General features: G+C 50.8%; 1 protein-coding gene across 4 annotated transcripts in view; it reads left to right on the top strand.

Annotated features, from left to right (window-relative positions):
• Positions 1 to 25,280, top strand: part of UGT8 (UDP glycosyltransferase 8) — a 58,072-nt gene extending 32,792 nt beyond the window's left edge. For all 4 annotated transcript variants that reach the window (XM_088792635.1, XM_088792634.1, XM_088792636.1 and 1 more), the window contains exons 4-7: positions 16,297 to 16,439; positions 17,944 to 18,020; positions 20,341 to 20,560; positions 23,019 to 25,280. In XM_088792635.1, the coding sequence (XP_088648761.1) occupies positions 16,297 to 16,439; positions 17,944 to 18,020; positions 20,341 to 20,560; positions 23,019 to 23,382 (804 nt within the window). In that variant the 3' untranslated portion in view covers positions 23,383 to 25,280. The remainder of the gene's footprint in view (positions 1 to 16,296; positions 16,440 to 17,943; positions 18,021 to 20,340; positions 20,561 to 23,018) is intronic.
• The last annotated feature ends 772 nt before the right edge of the window (positions 25,281 to 26,052 follow it).

Here is a 26,052-nt window from a genome sequence, read left to right as displayed (position 1 = left end):
GGTGGAGAAAAGTATTTTTATTAAATTTTGAAAAACACTTGATTTTTCCAACAAAATTGAGAAGAAAATAGACAGTTTCCATACACTCCTCACTCCCCACACGCACGGCCACCCACTGCCAACGTCCCCACAGATGGGACCTTCGTTACAACTGATGAACCTACATGACACGTCGTCGTCACCCAGAGTCCACAGTTGACATCAGGCTCCCCCTTGGTGCTGTGCATTCTGTGGGTTTGGACAAATGTCTGATGACGTATCCACCATCCTGGGGTCACACGGAGTGTTTTCACTGCCCTAGGACCCTCTGTGCTCCCCCGTTTACCCCTCCGTCCCCCTAAACCGTGGCACCCACGGATCGTTGCTGTCCCATAGTTTTCCAGAACGGCACACAGTTGGGATCACACACATGTGGCCTTTTCGGATGGGCTCCTTCACTTAGTGACAAGCACATAAGGCCTCTCCACGTCTTTTCATGGCTGGCAGCTCACTCTTTTTAGGACAGGATAATATTCCACCATCTGGATGGACCGCTGTTTTATCCATCACCTCCTGAGGGACATCTTGGGGGCTTCCACGTTTGGCACTTACGAACAAAGCGGCTGCCAACGTCCGTGTGCAGGTTTTGTGTGGACATAAGTTCTCCACTCCTTTGGGTGAGTGCCAGGGAGTGTGATCGCTGGGCCATCTGGGGAGAGCATGTCAGTGTTGTAGGAACCGCCGGTGCCTTCCACAGTGGGTGCACCATCTGCGCCCCCCCCCAGCCCCCCAGTGACCGAGGTTCCCGCTGCCCCACGTCCTCCCAGCACGTGGTGTCTCGTGCTCTGGACTTGGGAGGCTCTGACCTCTGACGAGTGTGTGGTGGTGTCTCATGGTTGGTTTAATTTGCGTTTCCCTGGTGACCTGGTGTGGGGTGTTCTTTCACGTGCTTATTTGCCATCTGTGTGTCTTCTTCGGTGAGGTGTCAGGTCTTTGGCCCATTTTAAAATCAGGTTGTTTTCTTATTGAGCTTAAAGAGTTCTTTGTGTATTTAGGATAATAGTCGTTTATCAGACGTGTCTTTGCAAATATTTCTTCCGATTCTGTGTCCTGTCTTCTGATTCTCTTGACATGGCCTTTTGCAGAGCAGAAGTTTTTAATGAAACACAGCTTACAGTTATTTCTTTCATGGACTGTGCCTTTGGTCTTGTACCTAAAAGGTCATTGCCATCCCCAAGGTCATCTAGATGTTCTCCTGTATTATCTTCTAGGAGGTTTATAGTTTTGCATTTCTTGTTTAGGTCTGTGGTCCATTTTGAGTTAATTTCTGTGGAGGGTGTAAGGTCCGTGTCTGGATCATATTTGTTACATGTCGTGTCCCGTTGTCCCAGCGCCATTTGTGGGGAAGACCATCTCTGCTCCGTGTTGGTGCCTTTGCTCCTTTGTCAGAGAACTCCTGTGTGTGAGGGTCTGTGTCTGGGCTCTGGGTTCTGCTCTGTTGGTCTGACTGTTCTTCCATCGATACTGTAGCCTTTTAGTGAGTCTTGGAGGTCGTCAGCCTCAGTCCTCTGACTTCGTTCCCCTTCATTTCTGTGCTGGCTGCTCTGGGCCTTTCCCTCCGTAGGAACTGTAGGGTCAGTTTGTCCATCCACAAAAGGACCCACTGAGATTTGGGTTGAGATTGTGCAGAATCCACAGATCAAGTTGGGAGGAAGTGGCATCTTGACCATGTTGAGTCTTCCTGCTCGTGGGGCATCTCTCCATTTACTTATTTCCTTGAGATGTTTCATCAGGGCTGTGCCGTTTTCCTCATACAGGCCTTAGATGCGTTTTGTTAGGTCTGTACTAAGCCGTTCATTTTCGGAGCTGCTAATGTACATGGTTTGTGTGTGTAATTTCAAACCCCGCCTATTCACTGTGGTGTATACGAAAGTGATTGACTTGTGTGTGTTAACCTTGTATCCTGCAGCCTTGCTATGGTCACTTACGAGTTTCAGGATTGTTTTTGTTGCTTCTTTTGGATTTTCTATGCAGTTGATCACGTCATCTGTGAACAAAGACAGTTTCATTTCCTCCTTCCCAATCTATATATTTTTATCTCCTTTTCTTGACGTATTGCGTCAGCTGGGACTTCCTATGTGGTGTTGGAAAGCAGTGGTGAGAAAGGACACCCTGCCTTGTGCCTGATCCGAGCGGTGACATTTCGAGTCTCTCACCGTTAAGCATGATATTGGCTGAGGGTTTTTGTAGACGTTGTTTATAAAGTTGAGGGAATGCCTCTGTATTCCTAGTTTATGAAGAGTTTGTGTTATGAGTGGGTGTTGGATTTTATCACATGCTTTTTTTGCGCCTCTTGATAACGATTGTGCACCTTTTCTATTTTAGCCTGTTGATGTGATAGACTGCATTAATTTATTTTTTAATGTTGAGCCAGCTCTGCGTGCTTGGGGTTTTATTACGTTTTTAGAACATAAAATGGATGCAATTAAACTTGAAGGAATTATTGGGTCTAAATTTCTCTGTTGCCTGAATTAGTCTCATCTTCGTTTGCAAATTGACAGAAAAACAAAAATTTATGGTCATTATTTTTTCCATCCACCTGGGCACTGAATGCTATTATTACAACATGACTGATCATTTTAAAAGTGAATTTGGAATGTTACAAGGTGCAATTTAATAGTTTTTAAGTGTATGGAAATTCTATGGAAGGGAAAGAAATAAACATCAATAAAAGGAAGAGATGAAGGTGGTGGGTATGGAAATAGTTCTACCTGCTGCTAAGCCATCGTCCCCTGTCGCTAAAATCATCAACATGGCCCTGTGTATTGGATGCACTGTAATGTCAGCGGCACCGTTAGCTGGAAGAAAGACCAGGAGCTTTTCAGCATCATCCATCTCAGTGGAATGTTTTTAGCTGTTTATGTCTTGAGATGTTGGGACTCTGAGCCTCTTGTCATCTGTATAATGGGAAGGTCTTTGCCTGTGGTGGTGCTTTGTAGTGACAGGATTAGTCAGTGCCGTGCCCAGCACAGCCTGGCACGCAGTTACCCGCAGCTGGTAGCTTACCGCAAGGTGGACGCTCTGTTAGGATTCTTCCAGTTAGTGTTTTATGGGTCTGTTCTTTTCAATATGAGATTCTTGACTACGCCTGTTCTTGGTACCCTTGTCAGGCTGTGGCTGTCTTGCTTCCTGAATTCCACGCCTGTGTTTTCTCTGGAATGAGCAGCTATACCATGAATCACCAAAGGGACAGCCAGGTGACCTCACTCTCAGCACTCAGTGAATAAACTGCACTTACTTCACCTTTCTCCCTCCTAGGTGTCTGAGTCTGCAAGCAACAGGGTTTCAGTTTGCTGTTTGACTTCCTGTTGGTATTTACTTCAAAAAAACATGTTTTTTAGAGCCCATGAAAGGATGAGTGATAGAAAAGTAAATAGGGTGGAATTACTCGTTTAAAGACACAATTTTCTTTTTGTGTTTAGAGAAATTTTTTAAATGAAAAAATGGTGTTTTTCTTTTGTGAATTGTTATCTGTGGACCTCTGAGGTAAGATATGATCTCTGGTAAGTGTCGCATTGCAATCAGAAACGCTGCCCACTTAAAGGATTGTTTTTCTCCAAAATGGGACATCATTTTGGGGGACTTTGACAGAAAAATAAACCAAAAAACCCCCACCCTTTTTAATCTTGTTATTTTAATGTTTTAGTTTGTCTAACTTGGTTTTAGGTCCAGGGCAAAGACTGAAAGGGTGCAGCACGTAAGATGCGGTCACGTTCTCTCTGACTTTATTTATCTACGTGAAGTCGTAACAACAGTCTGCGCAGGACCCCAGTGGGTGTCCAGTGCAGCTTCTAGGGGATTCGGCTCGTGTTCAGGATGGAAAGAAACTGTAAATGTGGGTTTCCATTTTCATAGTTACAGTGTTGGTGAGTGAGAGAGCCCCTGGGTCTGCACTGGGACTGCAGTTGGGACAGTGAGATAGGAAAGCCCTTGAAAAATGAAGTAGTGCTGAGCGGTACGCCAGCAGGGGTGTGTTCAGCGGTCCGTGCGTCCGGACGTGAGGTTCCGTCGGGTCTGATAAAAAGGGGCTTTTGTGGGGCGTAGAGAAGCTGTTGGATCACGATTTCCCAAGCAAGGTTAATAGCGCTTGGCCTTTGCTTAGCTTTCTCGTGGCATCATTTTAGAGTGAGGTTGTGCTCCACAAGCAAACAGGTCACCCACACGGGTTTTCCTGTGACGGTGCCGGCTCTGTGGTGGCGTGTACATGGTGGCACTCAGTGACCTCTGACAGCTGCCAGTGCGCCTGTGACCTTTACCTTGGCTCCACATTCGGAAGCTCTGACTTGCAGCACAGGACGTGGCCGAGTGGCAGAAAGGGACTCAGGTGGCTACGTGGGGCATTCCTTTCTATGCTCCAGTGAAAAGCCCGACAGCCACGGTGCATCAGAAGTGAAATACGCGTTTCTAACCCCCTGTGCACCTCTCTGTCTGCTTCCACAAACACAGGGCTTCTTCCCGGGGAATGTCATTTGCCGCTTCCTGCTCTGCCTTTCTGCAGCCCCGTTTCCTGCAAACTGATGAGCTGCAGAGCCACTGACCAGTGTCCCCGGCATCCCCTCCCTCACAGCGCCTCCTCCCCGAGCCCAGTGACCCTGCACAGGCACCAGCTAACCGTCAAGGGCTCAGCACCGTTCCTTCTCTCGTCAGATTCTCTGGGGCTCCCTTACATCACGACCAAGTCAGAACCACAGACTCCAGTCAGGCCTGCCTGCTCACTGGTATTGCCCCCCCCCCCCCCCGTTTTTACTGTCACCTCCTTTGGGAAGCTTCCTGGACCATTTGCATTGCTACTTGAATTCCATAATCTAGCTCATCTCCCTGTGTACTTATTGGTCCCTCACTGGACTGGGAGCCTCTTGATGTAGGTACCTTGTGTCATCATTTTGTGTCCCCAGAGCTGGAATGCTTTGGGCCATAGCCGTGCACTGAGCAGAGGAGGTAATGCAGCTGATGATTTGTGTTCCGTGCATCTTAAATTTCTCCCTGCCTAAGACGTCCCGTCCTTGCTCTGTGCCCATGAAAGTGCTTGTCCCCTCCCCTTGTTCAGGCAAAGCTGACCGAGTGCCAAGCGCCTGCAGGACTCGCCCTGGGTGCCTGGTGTCTGGGGTGGGCAGGCCCCTGCCGCTGTCATCGCATCCCTCGTTACCTCCCGCCCTTTATGTGTCACTGTCCCTAACCTGGCCAGTGAAGTCACGTTCAGTTTCTACTATATTAAATGTTTCTAAGATCCATAGTAGGTACATGGCACAGAGATACAGGCTTCCTGACCACCTTCAAGGGTTGCAAGTAAATGAGGAAACTTGGTGGGAGAAAGGGAGACTGTACTTACCGAGGAGAAAATCTAATGCGCAGATGAATTGACAACTCTGAGAAGTGGTCAGACTTGGGAAAGCCACTGTAGCATTTCTTGCATGGGACTGAGCGCCAAGAACCTCACGGGCTGAGGGCCGTGAAAGCAGTGGCAGTGGTGTGGTTTGGCGCAGCTGCCATGAGACGTGGTGCCGAGCGCCCCAGACACATTTCCTTTTGTCCTCATGCCTCTTGAGTGACGAGTGTGGCAGACACCCGGCGTGTGCAGACGCTCTGTTCTAGATCACGGTGTAGTTTATGGCCCCTAGTGTCGTTTGTTGCCCATTGGGGAGCTTTTCTACCCCAAAGAAACTAAAGGTTAATAAGCTCAGCGGCTTTGACAGCGTCCTTTGCCTGCTCGGTCCCCGGGTGTAGATGGTGGGAGATCCCTTGTTGGACGCGTTGGTCCGTCTGCCTTGTCCGGGATGGAACGTCAGGCAGCATCTGAGCCTGTGTGAGCAGATCACAGGCACGTGCCACAACGTCCGGGAGCCTCACCACCACTCAGCCTTCAGGACATGAAGCCCGTGCTGTTGTCACCGTCACGAACATGTGTGTGCAGTAGTGTCACTTGTACGTGACACACAGAGAAGACTTTTCTCATCCTTTCTACTGTTTTAGTCAGATCGAATCCGGGGTACTGAGTACTGATATTTAGGCTGTCAGTACCAATTTGAGGAAAGGCATTATTGTATTTAATCGTGCCATCATGACCCAAGAATGACATTTGAGGTCTATGCACTGTTACTCCAATTTTGTCACAAGTTGTAATTAAGTAGAATATATTTATGAGGAAGAAGCCATTGGCACATTTTTAAAATGTCACTGGCAGTGGTTCAGGTGGATTAATACTTACGCACTGAAGCAAGAAAACAAAAATAATTTTAAAGGAAAGGAAACAAAAGAAAACAAGGATCAAAATGTTTGCCAGAGATGAAATCGGTTAGGGTTTCCTCCGTCACGTTGTGGTTTTCCTCCACCTCCGTGCGCTGCCGAGGGGAAGGCAGACGGGTGTCTGGAGGACTTAATGCCCCGCAGTGTCTTTCCCGTCAGCAAGAAAAGCAATGCGAGCTGCTCAGATTCCAGCCTTCAGCTTACACGTGTGTCCTGTGCGTTACCCGTACAACCTGTGGCCATGCTTACAACGGAGGGTCCCAGCGCAGAACTGGACTCAGGCCCAGCCCTGCTTCCCGCTGCCTCCTGCCGGTTGGGGTCTCGCTTCAGTCTTGTCGGCTGGAACGTAAACTAGCGGGGCAAGGTGACCTTCAGCTCTTGGAAGTCTGTGATGCTGGGACGAGGGTGGATTTTCAGGGGGCTTGCGATTGGTGATGCAGCACGATGGAGTTTTCTAGCTGCGAAGCAGCCCCAGTGAGCCCGAAATGCGTATTGTGTCAGGCGCTGGAGTGGCAGCCCTGCTCAGACCCACATGCCATGGAGCAAAGAGCCCGCTTGCTGGGCGATACTGGGCAGCTGTGGACCTTTCATCTGACTGCCCTGCTTTGCGTTCTCCTGCATGTGGCATCACTCAGGGTCATGTTTTAATGGGGATAACGGAAAACAAAGACGTAGCTGGACTCAGTGGCAGTCCATCTTTGTGTCACATAAATAGGGTCTAAGGCCGGCGGTCAGGGAGGTGTGGTGACGGAGGCGTGCCCCGCACCCAGCATGCACTCTGCATGGCTCTGGGCCTCATGGTCCAGCTGGGGAGGCCCACGTGTCCTTGTCCAGGGCACAGGCTCGTCACGGGAACCCTTGCTGGGGCCACAACTGGCCCACACAGAACTGGGTGGCTGGCGTTCTCTCCTACGAAGACACACCGTTGCTTGTTTGGTTATAAAGAGGACTCAGGCATCACTTAGGGGCTAAGTGAACATCCGGGTACCATGTTTCCCCATTGCTGGATGGCCTTCCCTGGCACAGCCTGGCTCCCGCTCCCAGAGGCGCAAACTCACAGGCGGGGCCGAGCTCGTTGACCTGTGATTACAGTGGTGGTTGATTACTAAGGAGCGGCCACATTCCGGGCCACTGGGTGTCACCACACTGGATTGGTATGCGACATTTCCCCCACGCTGAGCCCTGGGAGATTCCATTGTGCCCCAGGACCTGACGTGCAGGCCACGGGTCCCCTCTGCTCAGCCGCTGAGGCCCTTGCCATGACCCCAGCTGTGTCCTGTCACTCGTCAAGTTTGTGGGGCTGCATGACTTCAGAATGACTGGCCGCTGGTTGGTCTCAGAGCTTTGTTTGTACCCTTGGTCTGCATGGTCTCCTCCCGGAACATGTGACACCGTTAGGGATTGTTACAAGTGGCTGCACCACCTTCATGCCCTCCCATGTCAGCTGTTCTCTGAGGCTCACACGCTTTGAAGCGTACAGATATATCACAGGTAATTTGTCCATTTTGCTTTAAATGTTCTGTGTGCCTTCTGACATCTGTTCATGAAATCCTCCAATATTGTGACCATTTCCAGTTCCATTAAAATAATTCTGGGTGTTGCTTTTGACTTTTGGTTGTTGGTTTTTAATCTATTTTGAGGCTTATTTGGTTTGTCAGAATCAATTGTCGGGTAGCAGGAATCTGGGACAAACTCATAGTAACTTAAGGTTTTTCCTTTTTCCTTTTTTCACTCTTGAGCTCTGGCGCCTCCTTGTTCCCAGACCATGTTTGTCTCTTCTTGTAGAGAAGCCTTTGCTTCTGAAGACGTGCCAGTTTGCGTTCCGTCTGCAGCGTCTGTCTTGCTGCTTTTTCATGGTGCCGACCGTTGAGCCTGTGTAGACGTGACTTTTTTGGACACAAGAGGCAGGTCCATCGTCGCTGATGCTCAGGAATGGGACTTGTCCCAGAGTTCCCATTAGAACAATGTGAGGTGTCAAAGCCATGCTCTTAAGGCATCTCCAAAACGTCCTTGAAATGGACAGTTGCCTCATGATACACCTGGAGTGCTGGAGCACGGCCTCAGGTGTCCTAAATGAGCACCGTGTGAAAATGCACATAGATTTCAGAAAAAGAAGGTTTACATGTGAGCCTCTGGGATACACCCGTTTGTAAGTGATGGATGTTCACCGGGGTTCAGTTTAGCAAAACGGGGATGCAAACTTACTGCAAGCCCTCAGGTGGGCACGCGCCCCATGAATTCTGGGCAGCACTCTCGTGGGTGGTTGGGGACTCAGGAGCTCAGCTCTCCTGAGGAGATGACATGTGATACAAGTGATTTCATAATGTTCAAATGGGAGCAGCATGAGAAGCACGACCAAAGAAGAGAGATAAAGAATAAATTCTTAAACTTGCCCAGATCAAGCACTGATGTAGATGGTGGTGTTTGATCTGCCCTTGAAGGACCTTGAATCTGGATGCATGGAAGTGCCATGACGCAGGAGTCAGAGCCACCAGGTCACCAGTGTGGGCGGGGCTGGGCTAGGCTAGGGCCACCTGTGGTTCAGGTAGGAAGTGACAAGTTGATGGGCCTGTGTGTCAGTAGGTGGTCGGACCAATGACAATTTTAAGGTTTTTCTCACGGATGAAGTTAAAAAGTTACATTGAGTGGAGAGTACTTGAGTAAGACTTTTTCAATCTGCTGGTTCAGTGAACTGTTAGAGAGGCGCAGGACTTAGGTTAAAAAGAAACTGGTGGGAACGCAAATCGGGGACTTATTATTCAAAGGCATATTTCCACTTAAGACTGCTCTAGGAGCCAGGGGTTGTTTAGGAGGAAGTGACGACATTGGTGACTCAGAAGAGAAGATAAACCCCAACTGTTCTATTCGTATTTTTTTTTTTTTTTACCATATGACCCAGCAATCCCTCTCCTGTGTATCCACCCAAAAATCTGAAAACATTTATCCATAAAGACACGTGTGCTCCAATGCTCATTGCAGCTTTGTTTACGGTGGCCAAGATATGGAAATAACCAAAATGTCCTTTGATAGATGAATGGATAATGAAGTTGTGGTATATATACACAATGGAATACTATTCGGCAGTAAGAAAAGATGATATAGGAACATTTGTGACAACATGGATGGATCTTGAGAGAGTAATGCTAAGCGAAATAAGTCAGACAGAAAAAGCAGAGAACCATGTGATTTCACTGATATGTGGTATATAAACCAAAAGCAACAAAAGAACAAGACAAACAAATGAGAAACAAAAACTCATAGACACAGACAATAGTTTAGTGGTTACCAGAGGGTAAGGGGGGTGGGGGGTGGGAGATGAGGGTAAGGGGGATCGAATATATGGTGATGGAAGGAGAACTGACTCTGGGTGGTGAACACACAACGGGATTTATAGATGATGTAATACAGAATTGTACACCTGAAATCCATGTAATTTTACTAACAATTGTCACCCCAATAAATTTAAAAAATAAATTAAAAAAACAAACAAAAAAACCCCCAACTGTCGCCCCCAGAATTGACTCTAGAGTGACAGTGCTGGTGGCAGGGGCCTGACAGCCCCAAACGCTTCCTGCTGTGTTCTCCTTTTGTGCCACCTTCGCTGGGCGCAGCCGAGGTGTTTTCTCAGTGTGACCTCCGTGTCCCCATTCAGGCAGGTGTGAGCTCTGTCCGTGTGGTATCTTTCTGTGAGAAGTGCGGGAATCCCACAGTCCAGCCAGCTCTGCCGAGACCCTGTGTGTTCCTGCCCCAGGGACCAGTGTTTTCCCAGGTGACTGGCTTGTCACCTGTGCACTTGGTCAACGCACCTGCCTGGCCCCCCGAGTCATTGTGTCCTAGCACAGCACTCATACTTCCTAGATGGTTGCAGAAATCGGTTATCTGAGGGGAGAGAGGGGCCGGTGTAGTCAGCTCCTCTTTTTCTGGGGTCCATGGTCAGTCACCCAAGCAGACCACAGGTGTGAATCACTGTCCTGCTTCGTCCTGGCCATGGACACCATTAAAAGTGAATAAAAAGTAATTTGCATTTAATGTGTTACTCAGATGCTGATATTGAGAGAGGGCAGTTTAAATTTAGAAACAAAAATTAATAGATTATCTAAGATGTTAGATTTGCTTTTCCCAGTGAGGATTGCACAGATTTCATATTCTGGCATGCACACGGCTAGGCTTCATAACACAGTGACTGTCCTCGTCGGGCCGGTACGTGGCCAGCACACGGCTTCTCGGCAACGTCTGCCCGTCCTGCTGTGTGCTACGACTTGCTCTGGCCTTTGGCGTCAGCCAGAGAGTTTCTTCGTCCAGACGCAGAGCAGTGATGTACTTGGCAGTGAACGCCCACTGTCCGTGTCTTCACAGTAGGCTGGCTTGCGTGACAGGACGGTGTTGTGGACGTGTTTCAGGCAGGGGAGGGCTTCTCGGTGGACAGCAGTGAGTTCTGAGAACCAGCAAAGTGGACATGGCTCCCTCGCTCAGCTTGCTTCCTGGCTCCGTGCTGTGTCCTCCTGAGTGGGCACCGTGGGGCTTGTCAGGAAGTGACCGTTGGCTCTGACTGTGCGCTGGTGGGCCCGGTGAGCTCACTGTCCCCTGCTCAGCTGGGAGGTGGCCTGGGGCCCTCAGGGGACCCTCTAGAACTGACACCATTAGACCACGTGGAGCTGGTTCTGAGGCAAGAGTGACGGTCGCTCGGAGACCTCGATGTGGTTTGGGGGCCTTGCTGATGGGGCCGGGCTGAGCATGACCCACAGGCCTTTTGTGGGGCCCCTGGCCTGGCTGCCCTGGGTCCCACTGACTGTCCACCTTCATGATCAGGGCCATGGGACTGAGTGCGGGGAACGGAAGCCCGACTCCCTTCCCGCTGGCCTTACGTGTGGCAGGCCTGTCCTCACCACGTGCTCGGTGGTATGACGCGAGGCCACAGGTTGCCCTGTCTGCAGACCTCGTGTTTCCCCTCCGAGTGCCCGGGACTGCCCGGGGCTGCATCTGTAGCGCATTCTCCCTCCCAAGTTTCGTGTGTCCCACTGCTCTCTAGATGCTTCCACATGGATGTTACAGAGATCTCAGGTCCACTGTGCACAAGTATAATTTCCTCCTCCCCTCAGACCTGCCTCTCTATGTATCCTGCTCTTGGCTAAGGACATGACAGCTCCAAGCCAGACCCGCCCCCCCCACCCCCCCCACGCCCACCCCCCGCCTGCCCGCCCGCAGCTCTGATTGGCAGGCAGGACTCCCTGTCCTGCCCCTCCCGCCAGCACAGCGGATTCAGACCCCGCCTGTCCCCATCTGGGCACACAGGTACCACTCTGCCACTGCCACTGCATCGTCTGCTTCCGGACCCCATGTGGCTTTGTCCTGCCTGTTGTCTCTGGCGTGACTCTGAGATGGTGACAAAGAGCGTTTTGTTTTGTTTTGTTTTTCCTGGAAGGAGGAGGCAGACAGGTGCCCCGGCCAGCGGGCCTGCCTTCATTTTCTCCAGGCAGGTCCCCAAATTTAGTAGCTAAACCTGAAATTTAAAATGCAGCATTTCTTTAAAATGCCCAGCATTCTCTTTGTTAGCGCAGATTCTTGGGGAAAGACAGTCGTGTTTATCTAATTAGCCGAATGAAACAGGGAAGCAGCGTGTGCATTGTTTATCTTCTTAAGGGTGTAGATTGCTATCAGCCTCCTCAACTCATTAAATGAAACAAGGAGCGAGCACCTGCTCTCTCACACACAAGCCAGGAGGACTGAGGGCCTGTGCGTGAACTCACGCCAGATGACGCCGTGCGTGTCCTGCGACAGCGCCCGTCCCACCGAGTCCTGGCTGCGGGTTTGGTGGGAAGGTGATGTGGGAGGAAAGCAGGCAGCACGGGCGGCCACGTTTGGAGGACTAAGGAGTCGGTTGGTGTCAGACCCGACAGGGTCAGGCGGAACGTGAGCGACTTCTGTGCATTTGTTCTTTGATTTGTCCCACGTGCCTGGACCACTGCTGGGTGTGGGACAGATGGCAGGTGCTCTGTGTTCGCTGAGTCAGTGAGTGGACCGTGACACCCACTGACTGCGGGACATGGCGTGGGGAGCTGCCGTTGGCCTTCTCTTCGGCAGCACCCTGGACAGTTAGCCGAGGGCTGAGGGAAGAGCGTCCCAGGACATTCAGATGTGCACAGAAGTGTGTGCTGCGTCTCTCTGCCCCTCGTCCCCCCCTGCGCACCCCACTCAGATCTCGTCCACTCTCCCCGATCCTGGCTCTTACGTTCCTTTTGTAACATCAGAAAGGTTTAGATGTCATTGGGGGGCTGATTTTTTTTCCTGCTGAGATTTTTATCTTTTCTGCCCAGTGGTTACTTTGCATCCTGCTTTCCCCTTGAGTGGTTACACCCTTGGGATGTCCTCACTGTGTGCAGTTTCTTGAAGGTCTTAAGAACCTGGGAAACTCAACGTCTCTTCGAAGGAAGGTTTCAGATGTTGCTTATGTCTTTTAATTGTACCTCTAACAGCCAAAATAAAAAGCCTTATGAGGAAGAAAAAAGATCCTGCAGAATCTCAGTGGAATGAATACACCCTCGTGGGTACTGACTTCATCCTCCCGGAAGTTCGTGTGTTGGCAGGACACCTTCTGAGGTCGTCGAAATAGCCGCCCCCTCACCCTTGGCCGCTGTACTGCTGCAGATCGGCTGTGGCTTTACCTCTTTGGAGAATCTTGGGAGTCACTTGAATGTTCTGAAAAACTGACAGCTGGGTTTGTTTGCTGCCTGTAACCCTGTGTTGTTCTGCTTCTCATTTGTGCATTTGTTCACCAGCCCTGTTCTGCAGGAAGAGTGTGACGCAGGGGAGATCCTGTGGTGCGGAGTTTGCAGAATCGCTGTTTCCCTTGCCACAGTGCGGCTGCATCTCAATGCATAGTCTGTGTGCTGTTATCAGGCGCCCCGTCCAGGGGAAATAACAGGGTGGCTTTTATGTGACGAAGAACTCTGTGCACTTGCCCTCATTTCTTCACAAAGGCCCTCGGAGGTGTTTCGTCACTTCTGGGGAACAGAAAGCTGGGCGTCCGAGGGGACAGGTGACTCGGAGGTCACACAGCAAACGGTGGTGTTGGGGTTTGAGCCAAGGCCTCCGTCAGTCAAACCAGTGAGCACAGGGGCTCCTCCACGTTCATTCTGAGCGGTAGCGTTTGTGTGTTCAGTGCTGTGCTGTCTGTTTTAGTGGGTTGTTGATTCTCCTAGCAGGTGTCCCAGCGCGTTTTCAAAACACTTTGTGTCAAAGTGTCCATTATCTTACCTGCTGATTTTGCAGCTCAGCTGACCAAAGCGGAGCGTCCTTCTCGCTGACCCTTGAATGGGAAAAGAGGCCCGTTGATGTCACTGTTGGGAGCAGAACGAGCCGCATGCCCACCCAGGTCCCCTTCCTGCCTGTGGGGACTCACTCATGGTCCAGACAGCCTGCCTGGGACCAGGCGGGCCACCAAAGGCTGCAGGGTGATTTGTTGGCTCCTGCATGTGGGGCCAGAGAAGAGGAGCTGGGCGTCCCAGGTCACCATTGGAACAGTTGTGCTGCTGGCCTGAGCAGCCGGTGTGTCACCAGGCCACAGAGCAGTGACAGGTCTGCCCAGGGGTCCCTGCAGAGTACGATGTGTTGGAACCAAGCCTGGGCAGGATGGGGGCCGCCCCATCTGACTTCAGTTACCCTTCCCTCGGTCCTGGAGTGGTCACCATTTCAAATCTGCTTGCACATTTCTGGCCTTGGGCTGTGTTTGCATGGCCACGATGTGTAGGACGTTTCTGCTTGTGTTCGGAGGGGGCTGAGCATACAGAATGGAGCCACCCAAGGGTCGTCTGTTCTGAGTTCTCAGTGTCTTGCTTCCATGCCCTTTCAGTCTTGTTCACCAGCCTTTATTTCTCAGTGTCCACGATGCCAGACAGCGCTGAGATGATGGGAGAACGTACACGGTGGGACGGCTGCTCCCAGGGCCAGGCCACTCCTTCTGGATCGTCTTGTCCTGGATGCGTCCCTGGAGGGCGAGGGGGGGCGCTGTGCTTGCTTCTCCTCTCCTCACCCTTCCCGTGACCCGGTCTAGGCATTTGGTGTTTAATTGCTCCAGGAAAAGAAATCCAGTGGTAGGAGAGAACAAGTCATCGTGTACCTAGGTCGTGGTCACATGGGTGAAAAAGCAAATACGCGAACACATAGTGTTGGCTTATGGTAAACATGTTATCTATATCTCCGTTCTCCACCAACGACTTACAACAGCTTACCCGCTTACCCCTAAGGGGCATAAAAAGATTATTTTTATTGTGAGTGTGTCTTTTCCAAAGCTGTCTATAAGAAATAGCTTTATGACAAGGTGTGGGCAAGCGGGTAAAGGATTCATTGTACAGGAACCACAGTGCGTGCGGGAAGCTGTGACTGTTGTGAGAATTTGCTTTTGTTTGCATTTTGAAACCGTGAGTTCTCCCGCTGGACAGTGAGCAGGAAAAGCCCAAGATGGGCTCTGGCTTTGGCCCTGTGACGACGGGTGACACCAGGGACCATGCGGGGACCAGACAGTGTGGAGCAGGATGGTCAGCCGTTTGGTTAAAAAGGAAGGCGGATCCCATGTTCATTCTTTCTTCCCCCTAAAAAGTCTGGATGAAGAATAGTTAAAAGTGAGAGAAATAAAACTAGAATTACTGAAAGGAAGTGTGCGTATTTAAAGCAGGAACAGTTTGCTAAATGAGACAATACATGCAGAGACCATTTAGGAACAGACATTTTATCCTTCTAGCAAAACGAACAGAAAATTATAGAACAACAATTCTAATGGTAAATGACCTTTCTTCAGGTATGTCATAGTTTCTAACTCAATTTGACTTTTCGATCCTCTGTCATTGGTGTTGGGGAGGGTGTGACCTCGTTTCCTGTGTGGTTGGTGGAGGCTCCCTCCCTTCACTGAGCTGCTGGGTCCCCCACCTTCCTGCTGTCTCTTCTTCCAAACCGGAGACTTTCATTGAGACGGTTCCAGATGCTGGAGTACATTGTTATATCTATAAGGGGAAACCCTCTTTCCCTTCCTTTTTCAGAATTTTCTTGGCCTTTTGTGTGTATTTTCTTTTCTAGTGAATTTTAGGCTCAGTTTTCAAGTTTCGTAACCATCCTCTTGGAACGTACGCTGGGCAGTCACTGAACTTGACTTTATGAAAATTAGCATCTTCAGACCCGATACCCCTTCCTGGCACATGTCACACCCTCCATTTCCTCAGCTTTTCTGTTTGTCCTTCAGTAAAGGGTCGAGTTTTCTTCAAGTAGGTCTTGTATATCTTGTCAGGTTTACTCTCCTTAAACGTGGGGGTTTTGTTGATACTGTAAATGAGGTTTTACTTGCAGTTCAGTTTTTTCAGCATTTGGCTTGGGGTGGTGGTGGCACCCAGAGCTTCTTTGTCTTTAGCTTTGTGACATTTCTGGGCCTGGGAGTGTTGTTGTTTTTTTGTTGTTTTTTTTCATTGAACACATTTAGTATGAAAGTTCTTTTTTTTTTAACAGTCTTGCACTTTATAATTGATGGTGTCTTCAGTCCCAGGAAATCCTGCATGTGTGTATACAGGCAAGATGCCCCAGCCCTCCTAGCCCCCTGCAGACCTTCCGCAAAGTCTCAGGTCCAAAGCCTTCACCGAGCTCAGCAAAATCACGGTCTCCTCAGCCCTGGCTCCTGCGTCTGTTCACGCTGCCTGAGTTCTACCCTCGTCAGCCCCCTAACCCAGCCCTCTGTGTCCCCATAAAACACAGTCACCCCAGAATTTTGTGAGTTTTGGCTGAGGACTGGCCATTGTGGGGAGTAGTGGCTGTTACTTGTTGATCTTACAAAATTAACTGGCCTCCTATTTCCATTAGCGTTGTCAGATGAGATGTAAACAAAAGCAGATATTTAAAGGGAAGTGATAGCCTCTTCCCTACTTTCCAATTGCTGAAGAAAACTGCCTGGAGGGCTTTACACCTGGGCTGCTGACGACACTGACATGCACTCTCTTGGTCTTTCCTACCCCTGACTGGCGCCATTTGCGACAGGACCTGCAAAGCTGGGTGAGCAGTGCTGGTGAACGTGGCTTCGTCCTCGTGTCCTTCGGAGCGGGGGTCAAGTACCTGTCAGAGGACATTGCCAGCAAGCTGGCTGGAGCTCTGGCCAGGCTGCCCCAGAAAGTGGTTTGGAGGTAAGCGATGGCTCAGACGGCTTCCTCATGGTGGCCCCAGGGGTCCCTCTTGGCCTGCAGCATGGGGACGCCTCCGAGTCTTCATGCTGTTTCTGAGGACTGGGGTCTGGAGGTGACAGTACAGGACCGAGCCGAACGACCTCAGCCTGCAGCGTAGGAAGGAGACCTGACCGAGGTGCAGTGAGGGGCCCTGTGCCCGTCTCACTTACCTTCACTTACATGGTATCATTTCAACCCTTGTGACTACACGTCCCCACGTGCCTTCAGTCACTGTCAGGATGAGGTGGAGTGTGGGGGAATGAGTAACTAGTCAGACGCTCGGGGGCCTTTTGGGTCCCAGCTGTGTCCTTTATAAATGCTTTCGTCTTCTTTTTTAATCCAAGAAACAGGCCTTTAAAACACAACAGCCTGCCAGTGAGCACTGGTAAAACAGACCAGGGGACCTCAGCTTCCTCTGGGAGGGCTGCCTACGTGCGCCTGCCGCTGGGGCGTCCAGCCCAGTCTGTCACATCACATCAGCCCTGGCCTTGGTGTCGTGTGTGAGGACAGGCCACCAGTGCCGGGCCCCAGGGGCAGAGCCGTGAGCAGCTGTGGCCCACAGTCTGAAGCCCTAAGCAGACTGGGCAGCAGGCTGTCCTCTGGGCACTGTGTAGGTAAGGACAGCTTCTCCTGGCCGGGTTCCACCCCAGCCGCTCAGGACGCCCCCGTCAGACTGCAGTGCAGTTGGATTCCCGTTTCAGGCTCACCCAGAAAGCGCCCTTTGCTTTCCTGGGGATAGTTTGTGTCCCCTAGACCTTCAAGGTCTCTCCTTCACACATCAAGGCAGGACACGGCCTGATCGCGGGCTGCGCCCTGGGAAGTCTGGTCTGGGCCGAGCTGCAGGGGCCTTGCTCACTTGCTGTCCGTGCGCAGCCCTCCTCCCCGTGGCTCCGTCCACCTGCAGCTGCTCACTCCTTTAGAGCTCACCTCCTGGGCCCTGTGGGGATGGCTCTCTAGCACAGGCTGACTCAGTTGCTTCCACAGCTCTGTGCAGGTAAGAAGAGTGAGGGAAACAGGCCTCGTAGCAGCAGAGTCTCTTGTTTGTCCTTCAGTCACGGAGAAGGAAAAAGAAACTCACCACCCCTCGCTTGCCGGGAAAGCATGGTTTCCTTCTTAACACTTTGTAAGCAGGCATTTTCCCGCCAAATCGCGTCGTAACGCGGGGCTTTTTTGACATTTTCTCGCCAAAATTAGACTTTCCGTAAAATATTCATATCTTTCGATCTATTTGATATTTTTCTATGAAACTTTCAGTGTTTTAGTTTAAAAAGAGGTCTCTATTTATTTACTTTGCAAAATTTTTGCCGGTTCCAAATAGAGGCGATATGATGAGTTTACTCGTTTCCCGCAAAATTTTTTTATTAAGAGTGCAGACAAAAGACCGCATGACGTTTATTTTCAGTGTAATAATTTCAGTAACAGTAAAGTGTGTTTTGAGAGACCCATTGTCTGCTGTGCATTTTAGGTTTTCTGGGCCCAAACCGAAGAATCTGGGGAACAACACGAAACTCATGGATTGGCTCCCACAGAATGACCTGCTAGGTGAGTGTGCTCCGCGGGCCAGGGCCTGCGCTGTGAGGTGGCGTGACGTCATGCTCGGGCATGCCGTGTGCATGCCTCAGGCTTCCCGGGCCCTCCAGCCTTAGACGGCATGCCTACGCACCAGCCTTATTTATTGGAAAACACTTGGAGAAGCATGATCCTTTGGGTCCATAAATGCAAAGTTTTAGGCCAGTCACCCATTTTGATTTCCTGGAAATGCCCTTGAGGAACGATGTAAATTAGCAGTGAGTAAACTTAACCCTAGTTAGGCTGATTGGCTGAAAGCAGTCATGGAAACAGCGCAAACGTGGAAGCCTCAGGCTTTCATTACAGGCACACCTGAGGACCCACAAGTGCAAAGGTGCCTGTTTGTTTGAGGTCAAGGAGACGGTGTATTTTAACTTGGTTTGCATCGTCTGCCAAAGTTTCCCCTAAATCACCAGACATTTTTGAAACACTTTATTTCTTTCGATTTATTTATTTATTGGGATTCTGATACACAGCTCAGAATTAAAATAACAATTATATGCATTTCTTTTGAGATATTTAAGTAATTTAATTCTACGTTCAGTAAGCACAGACAGTAAAATTGTAAATTGTTTTATTCATTATATTTCTAGGAAAAAATAATGCCATGTTACCCTTTAAAATATTATTTATTATGGAAATTATAAAAATCTTATTGATTTTGGTAATATTGACCATCATTTGTTCACTAATACTAAAGTCTAACAAATTATGTAAAGTGCCTTTACATTTTAAATTACAACCTTAAAAATGGGCATTTAAAAGATCTTTTTAGAAGCTAAAAAGACTCCTAATAATTAGTACATTCAATTTTGTAACTAAAAAACAGCAAGAAATTTTCTCTCTCTATATAAAATTCCAGATCATTATAGTTCAGTGTATTCTATAAAACATAAAACGGGGCAAACATGGGGACGTTTACCTTCCTTGATGCTGGCAGTCTTTTCTTTTCTTTCATGTGTCTTTACCATTATGACTTAAGGGTTCATAGACGGTAGGCGAGAGCAGGAAACTTACTGGGATTCTGGATGGTCACCAGTGTTCTTGCAGCATCTGGGGACATGTGAAGTTTTATGACAGGTTAGCTTGAAGGCTCCAAGTGGTGCCACTACTCAGAGGTCCACACCCAGGCCCCCAGCAGGCCCGCGTCCTCACAGGTCCACACCCAGGCCCCCAGCAGGCCCGTGTCCTCACAGGTCCACACCCAGGCCCCCAGCAGGCCCGTGTCCTCACAGGTCCACACCCAGGCCCCCAGCAGGCCCGTGTCCTCACAGGTCCACACCCAGGCCCCCAGCAGGCCCGTCTCCTTAGAGTTCCACCCTAAGTCAAGAGCCTCCTGAAACCCCAGTGTGCCCTTGTGGGTCCTTTGTTCCTTTGCCATGTTGTCAGGAGACTCCTCCAGGTTGGGCTTTCGGTGTCTTGACCCCTCTCGCTCCTCCCTACTCTCTTGCCTGGCCTGGCGCTGAGGTCCTGTACAGTGAGGAGGTCAGGGACCCACTGCGAGGGCAGGTCCCAGAGTCGGGCTGAGTGGAGAAGCCACTTGTGGGTGAGAGCAGAATGGTGACCATCTGCTGGATGTTGAGTGGGGGCTGAGCCCATGTCCTACCTGGCACGTGTGTACTCAAAGGACTTGCATTTTGGCTGCAGGTGTCCATCCTGCCGTGCTCCTGTGGGCAGTGCTCCCTCGTCCTGTGTGCCCCGCAGGTCTGTCTGCCCTTTTGGGACATGTGAGCCATTCACGGGGAGATGTCGGTTTGAAATCCCTCTTTCAACCCCAGGTGTCACGTGATGTCCCACGTCCTACCACAGGTCTTGCCAGCATGTCCCCACTGTTTGCGTCCCTCCAGGTTAGGTAGGTGGACCTAACACTGTGAGGCAGGACGCACAAGCAGGCACACTGCTCGTGGACTTCCGGAACCTGCCACGATCACACCGACGGCTTTACACAGTGTGTGTGGCCTCAGCTCAGAGGAGTGCTCCGGCAGCGGGAGTTGGGTCTGAGGCCCTGCGGTGTGGCGGGGCGTTTTGTCATTCCTGCCGTCACTGACTTCCCATCAATTACTGGCCATTTCAATAGATGTGGGCGTCAGTTGGTATTTGTGTTTGAGAGAAAGCTGCAACATTTTTCTTAAAGCTGTAAGTCTTAGCTACTTAAAAGTGGCTTTGGCCTGACGTACAAAGCAGGTAACTCTGTACGTTTATCACAGTGCTGACTGACATTTAAGAGCTTTCTGGAACATAGCTGCCTGGAGTGGCACAGCATTGTCAGCGTTTGCTTTTTGTCCTGTTCTAGGCCATTCACACATTAAAGCTTTCCTCAGCCACGGCGGCCTGAACAGCATCTTTGAAGCCATGTACCACGGCGTGCCTGTGGTGGGCGTCCCGCTGTTTGGGGACCATTACGACACGATGACCCGGGTGCAGGCCAAGGGCATGGGGATCCTGCTGGAGTGGAAGACGGTCACTGAAGGAGAGCTGTACGAAGCCCTGGTGAAGGTCATCAACAACTCCAGGTGAGTGTCCCATCAGGGTGACAGCAGGCAGGACGCACCGGCCTCGGTGTGTCGCCCGTAGCCAGTGGTGCCGGCAGCTGACAGTGGAGCAGCCGTGGAGCCGTCCTCAGAGCCCTGCGGGGCCTGCCCTGGAATTCGGGAAATGGAAGTAGCTGTCTCTGCCCAGCGTGTTTGACCTTGAATCATATTCTGCCTGGATTAGTCAGGCTCTAGTGGGAACAGTTGTGGTCCCTGCGGTGTGTCAGACCTGTGTCCTCCTCTCAGTGTGACACTCGTAATGACCGCATGAGCCATGTAATGACTGCTGAGACCACTATGGATCTCAGAGCGGAAACTGAGCCAGGATTGACTTGAACACTGGAGCCCAGCCCTGGGTGTCATGGAAACCCCACAGTTCACGCAGGTCAATGGCTAGTGAGAATCTTTTAAAAATTTGTGACGTTGTCTGGAGTTGACCCAGTTCCCAGCTGAGTCTCAGAGGGTGGCAAGTGGCCTTAGACAGAGCTGCAGTTTCCCATTTCTGTGTGGCGTTTCAGTGATCCCATGTGTCAGGTGACACCAGTTTGGGAGAGGGGAAGCGTTCCCTGTTCTTACCTGGGGGACATGGCTTAGCCTACATGTGAGAGCCACTGCGATAGTCAGAACGCCGAGGGCAGGGCAGAGTCTTTGGGTTAAAGTGAAAGAAAGGCTGTGTTCCAGGGCTCCGAGGATTGTCACGCTGCCTTTGGGCTCAGGCTGCTTCCACGCGCTGACCACACCAGGAGCCTACATGTTGGCCACGGCTCTGGCGGTTGAAGCTGTCCTTTGATCCGAGCGCCCACGATGGGGTCTCCATGTCCCACGGTGCCCCTTTGTGAGCCCAGTGTTTTACAAATGTCTGTCCTTAAGGAAAATGGTGCATGTCCTGGAGGCGCAAGGAAGATGTGGAAAACGCAGCCCTGAAATAGTGTCTGGGGAGACTCACAGAGCTGCGCATAGCAGTGCTTGTGCAGAGAGGGGCAGAGGCCAGGTCACCAGTCTGCCATGCCCGCTGTGGCAGAGCATGGCCACGTCGGGGACGCGGCCACCCTTAGGTCACTGCTATTCAGCCCAGCAGGGCAGCCTTCAAGGGTGCAGCCCACTTGATTTCAGACTTTCATTTTGTGCGGCAAGTAAATGTATATCTTCCACAAAGTATGAAAGTGAGGTCAATAGTATTTAACAAAAGACACTGTGTACAGCCAGGGTTTGAGGGTCTCTTATTCAGATGATTTGGGTCCATGGTCTTTACTGCCAGTCCCGTATGTGACAGCGTTCCGCAGTTAAAACGCAGTGACACTGTAAAGGCTGACTCGCTTCACTGGTACTGTCTGCTCCAGTTCAAATCACGTAACCAGTATGGCTCAGAAAATACTGTTACTTTTTTACCCAGAATTTGAAGGAAATCCCTCGTTGCACATCTTTTGAATGGTCATTGCACCGTCATTCTCTTCCTGTCTGTAAGCCTGTCCCCAAAGCTCTGACCTAATGGCTCTTCAGTTCTGAGGACCAGGCTGTGTGTGTGTCCTTGTGACACCTATAAGTGACACTTATCTTCCTCCAGTGTCACCTCCACTCAGACAGCCCCATACCTCACGTTTGTCCCCAAGGTGTTTGTCCCAGGCACACTGCTGCTCTCCCGCCCTCCTCACTCAGGTCGCACTCTTCCACGAGTCCTGACTTGTCCCCTGTGAGGCACAGCTCCAGGGCCACATCCTCCGTGGTATCTTTTGTCATCAGGAGGAAGTTATTTTTGATGTCTGAGCAGTGCCAGCTCCTTCCAGGGTCCGTGCTCACGGGGGCAGGGCTGGCCCACAGATGTGCCGCTGCGCGTGTTAGAACGTTCACACAGTATTTTCACTTCCTGCGAGTCAGTGGTTTTTATTAACCGTTTAGGAGGCTGTCGTCTTTACCCGGCCATGATACCCACATGTAGACATTGCATATTACGGAGCACACAGTGCCACGCATGGCTCCAGGGCTGCTCTCAGCTCCTCGTCCTCGGTTAATAAACGGTGTGACCTCGCATCGTCACTTAGGTGATTTTATGTGAGGACACAATTCAATGTTACTGCTACAAACAGGGGTCGGGGCAAGTTCTGCGTTTTCCTCTCATGCCTTCCTCTCTCAGCGTCTGATGAATTCGCCCTGTTCCTGGTTGAGGCTCGGTGATTAGTAAGTGGTGTTTGAAAGCCTGTGGCGGTGTAGACAGCACGGGCTTTGGAGTCAGTCACAGGGCCTCGGCCTCTGGTTTTACGTTCCCCACCTGCGTAAGGTGTGTTTGCTCGTGTCCACACGTGCTGGTGTGTGCAGCGCGTGACGCTGCCGGGCACGCAGCAGGTGCGGGTGCGGGTGGGGGTGGGGGGCGTTGTGGGGGCCCCCCCCGCATGAGGGGTGGCGTGCGCACGCTCGCCACCCGCGCCCTGTCGCCTCCCCGCAGCTACCGCCAGCGGGCCCGGAAGCTGTCGGAGATCCACCGCGACCAGCGCGGGCACCCGGTGCAGCGCGCCGTGTACTGGATCGAGTACGTGCTGCGCCACGGCGGGGCCCCGCACCTGCGCGCGGCCGTGCACCAGCTGTCCCTCTGCCAGTACTTCCTGCTGGACGTGGCCGCCGCGCTGCTGCTCGGGGCCGCCGCGCTGCGCCTGCTGCTGCCCCGCGCGGCCGCGCTGCTCGCCCGGGCGCTCGGCGGCTGCTGGGCCGGGCGGCGGCCCCGCGCGCTGAACGGGCGCTGCGTGAACGGCGTCGTCAACGGCAAGTGCGGGAGGAACGGCCGCGCGGCGCAGGAGAAGAAGGTGAAGTGAGCGGCCCGCCGCGCGTCCCTGCGCCCGCCCCGCTTTCTAACCGCCGCGCGGAGCCGGCGCGGCCCTAACGCGCTCAGCTGACCCACTAACGGAACCGGGGCCGCGGCGCCACCTGCGGAGCCGCGGTGCCACCTGCGGAGCTGCGGTGCCACCTGCGGAGCCGCGGTGCCACCTGCGGAGCTGCGGCGCCGGCGCGCACTGGGCACGAGCGTGTTTCACTCCGACGCTCACGCGGACTCGGCGCCGAACCTGCGAGAAGCCTTAACCGTTAAATCCACCAAGTGACCGTGTCCGGCCTCAGTTTAAGTTTTGACACGTGCATGTCCCACGTGGGGAGGAATGTTTTCTTTCCTCTTGCAAAGATGTGCGTGCGTGTGCATGTGCGTGTGCGCGTGTTTCCTAACGGGGGGATTTTCATCCGCTGCTTGGTACGTTATTGAAGGTACAAGAATGAAAAAGCAAGGGAGTTAGGAGCCAAGTGTCCCTCTTCCAGAATTTCATGCGTGTGAACTCAGGACACTACCACGAAGGAACACATTTCCCTCCAAACAACCAGAGGAACAAAATGAGGAGAATGACACTGGTTTTTGTACTCTTGGGTTTTTTGTTTGTTTCAGTTTTTTGTTTGTTTTTGTTTTCCTTTTCTTATGGACTGTGGACACTTCTGGGGGGGAATTTACAATTAAGTATGTGTATAAATTGGTTGTCACATTTTACTTTGTTTTGCACCAACCAAGAATTTGCGTCTGGAAGAATTTTATAGTTTTTTCTGTTTCATTTTCATGCATAACATTATGTTCAACGTCTAATAGACAAAGCAGCAAAGCTCCAACTTTTGTTAAAGTACCTGAGCAGTTAAAGATTATCGCTTATGAGGTGTCTTCAAACAGGGCCGTTGTTTGAATGTTTGTGTATCTGTTTGACGGTTTTTCTATAATCTCGTTTTTGAGTGTCCAGGTTATATTTCCAAAGCTCTAACTTTAACAAACCGTCCTCTTCATCCCTTTTGTTGTCTGGGCCACACAATCTATGTCACAAAGGTGCCAACGTTCACTTCTTTTCCAGGGAACCTTTGCAGCTCGTCCTGGTACCGAGGGGTTTGAGATCTTATTACTCCACACCTTACACAATATGCAGAACTGATAGAGACATTGTACCCTTTTTGACACTGAGTTTTGAGCATGAGGTCCTATTCCCCCCACAGTCTCCGCCCCCGGCTCAGCAGCTGTTTGCAGCCATCGGGGCCACAGGACACTCACAGTTCTCACTGGAGGACAGATGCACATCAATATTGCAAAGTCAGGACCTCCCAGCAGCACCACCCTCTTGGGCAACTCTGAATTTCTTTCACGTCATTCTGTTTACTTGGCATTTGCACTACACGTGTTGAGCTTTATTTATTCACTGTTTGACATCCCAGGTCTGATAGCTGAGAGTAGGGAAGCACCGCCATTTACGTAACGCTATTCACTAACGTGGGAGAGTGTGACAATTCGGGAAGCTGTCCATCTCGGCGTACACTATGACATCCGACTCCATTGCTCTCCACCAGGAGCCACTGTCCTACACGTAGAATAACGTCACGGGTAGTTTTCTAACGTACACTGCAGACGTGTGCTGCTCTCTGAATACTTGAAGAAATGGTATTTTACATACAAGCCTATGAGTCATGCCTTTTCACAATCGTATCATAACGTTGCCGTTCAAAGGGAGAGACAGGCAGTGAAGGGTGGGGAGGTGACAGGCTTGGAGTGTACGAGTGAGTTGATTTTACTGTTTTCGGAGTTGGATGAAGTTGACAGTAAACACTCACTGGGTGATTAAGCATAAGTTAATCTCCACTGTGATAAAAACGTAAACAATAAACACGATTTAAAAATAAAGGACTGTTGTTGGAATACGATTTTTATTCAGATTTTATTTCACTGTTATATCCATTCTAAACATGTTTCTAAGGCAGACCTTCCAAACTTGTAAGTGTAATGTGTGTGGAAACTGTTACAGGTGAGAATTTTATTATTATTATTTCTAAACAGAAATTTTCCTTACAGTACATTAGCCTGGATCTTAAAATTGTCCCAGAATTAAGAATGTTAAGTGTAGGTATGGGCTGATCATTCTTGTTTTTTCCTAGTAAGCTTTTTGTTAGCCAATTTGGGCAAATAGAGTGATTTTCAATTTTCCATACTTGGGCTAGATTCTCTAATAAAGTTTTCAAGAAGGTTTTTATTCACTCATTTAAAAAAAAAAATTTTTTTAAGAGCCCCTGGAAACGTGTCTGTGGCTGGTCACGGTCAGGTCACCTGCAGATCTGAGTAAAGACGGGGTCTGTTTTTCCTCTGAGCAGGGACCCCTCTGCTGCAGAGCCGGGGCACAGCTGGGTGGCAGGGTTGGAGGGAGCTGGCGTGTGGGCTGGCGTGGTGGCTGAAGGCGGAAGTTGAAAGCAAGAAATTCTGTGTTGAGAATAGAGAAGTGTGTGACAGCCTGGGGCAGTTCTCACCTGCCCAGGAACTGAAGTGATCTTTTTCTGGTAAGGTCTCTGGGGTTTGCCAGCTCAAGCCCGGGCTTTGTTCTTGAGTTAGTTGGCTGTGCACTGCACACTGGTGTTCTCAGCCTGCGCCTGGATCGTGACAAGGGACATCCTGTGCTTCAGGCTGGGACTCACCGCCC

The sequence above is a fragment of the Rhinolophus sinicus genome, chromosome 15 (genome assembly GCF_057876585.1).
Source record: "Rhinolophus sinicus isolate RSI-liver-muscle chromosome 15, RSI-T2T, whole genome shotgun sequence".
Lineage (NCBI taxonomy): Eukaryota > Metazoa > Chordata > Mammalia > Chiroptera > Rhinolophidae > Rhinolophus > Rhinolophus sinicus.
The sequence above is the reverse complement of the archived record's forward strand: the minus strand, read 5'-3'. Positions and strand labels throughout refer to the sequence as shown.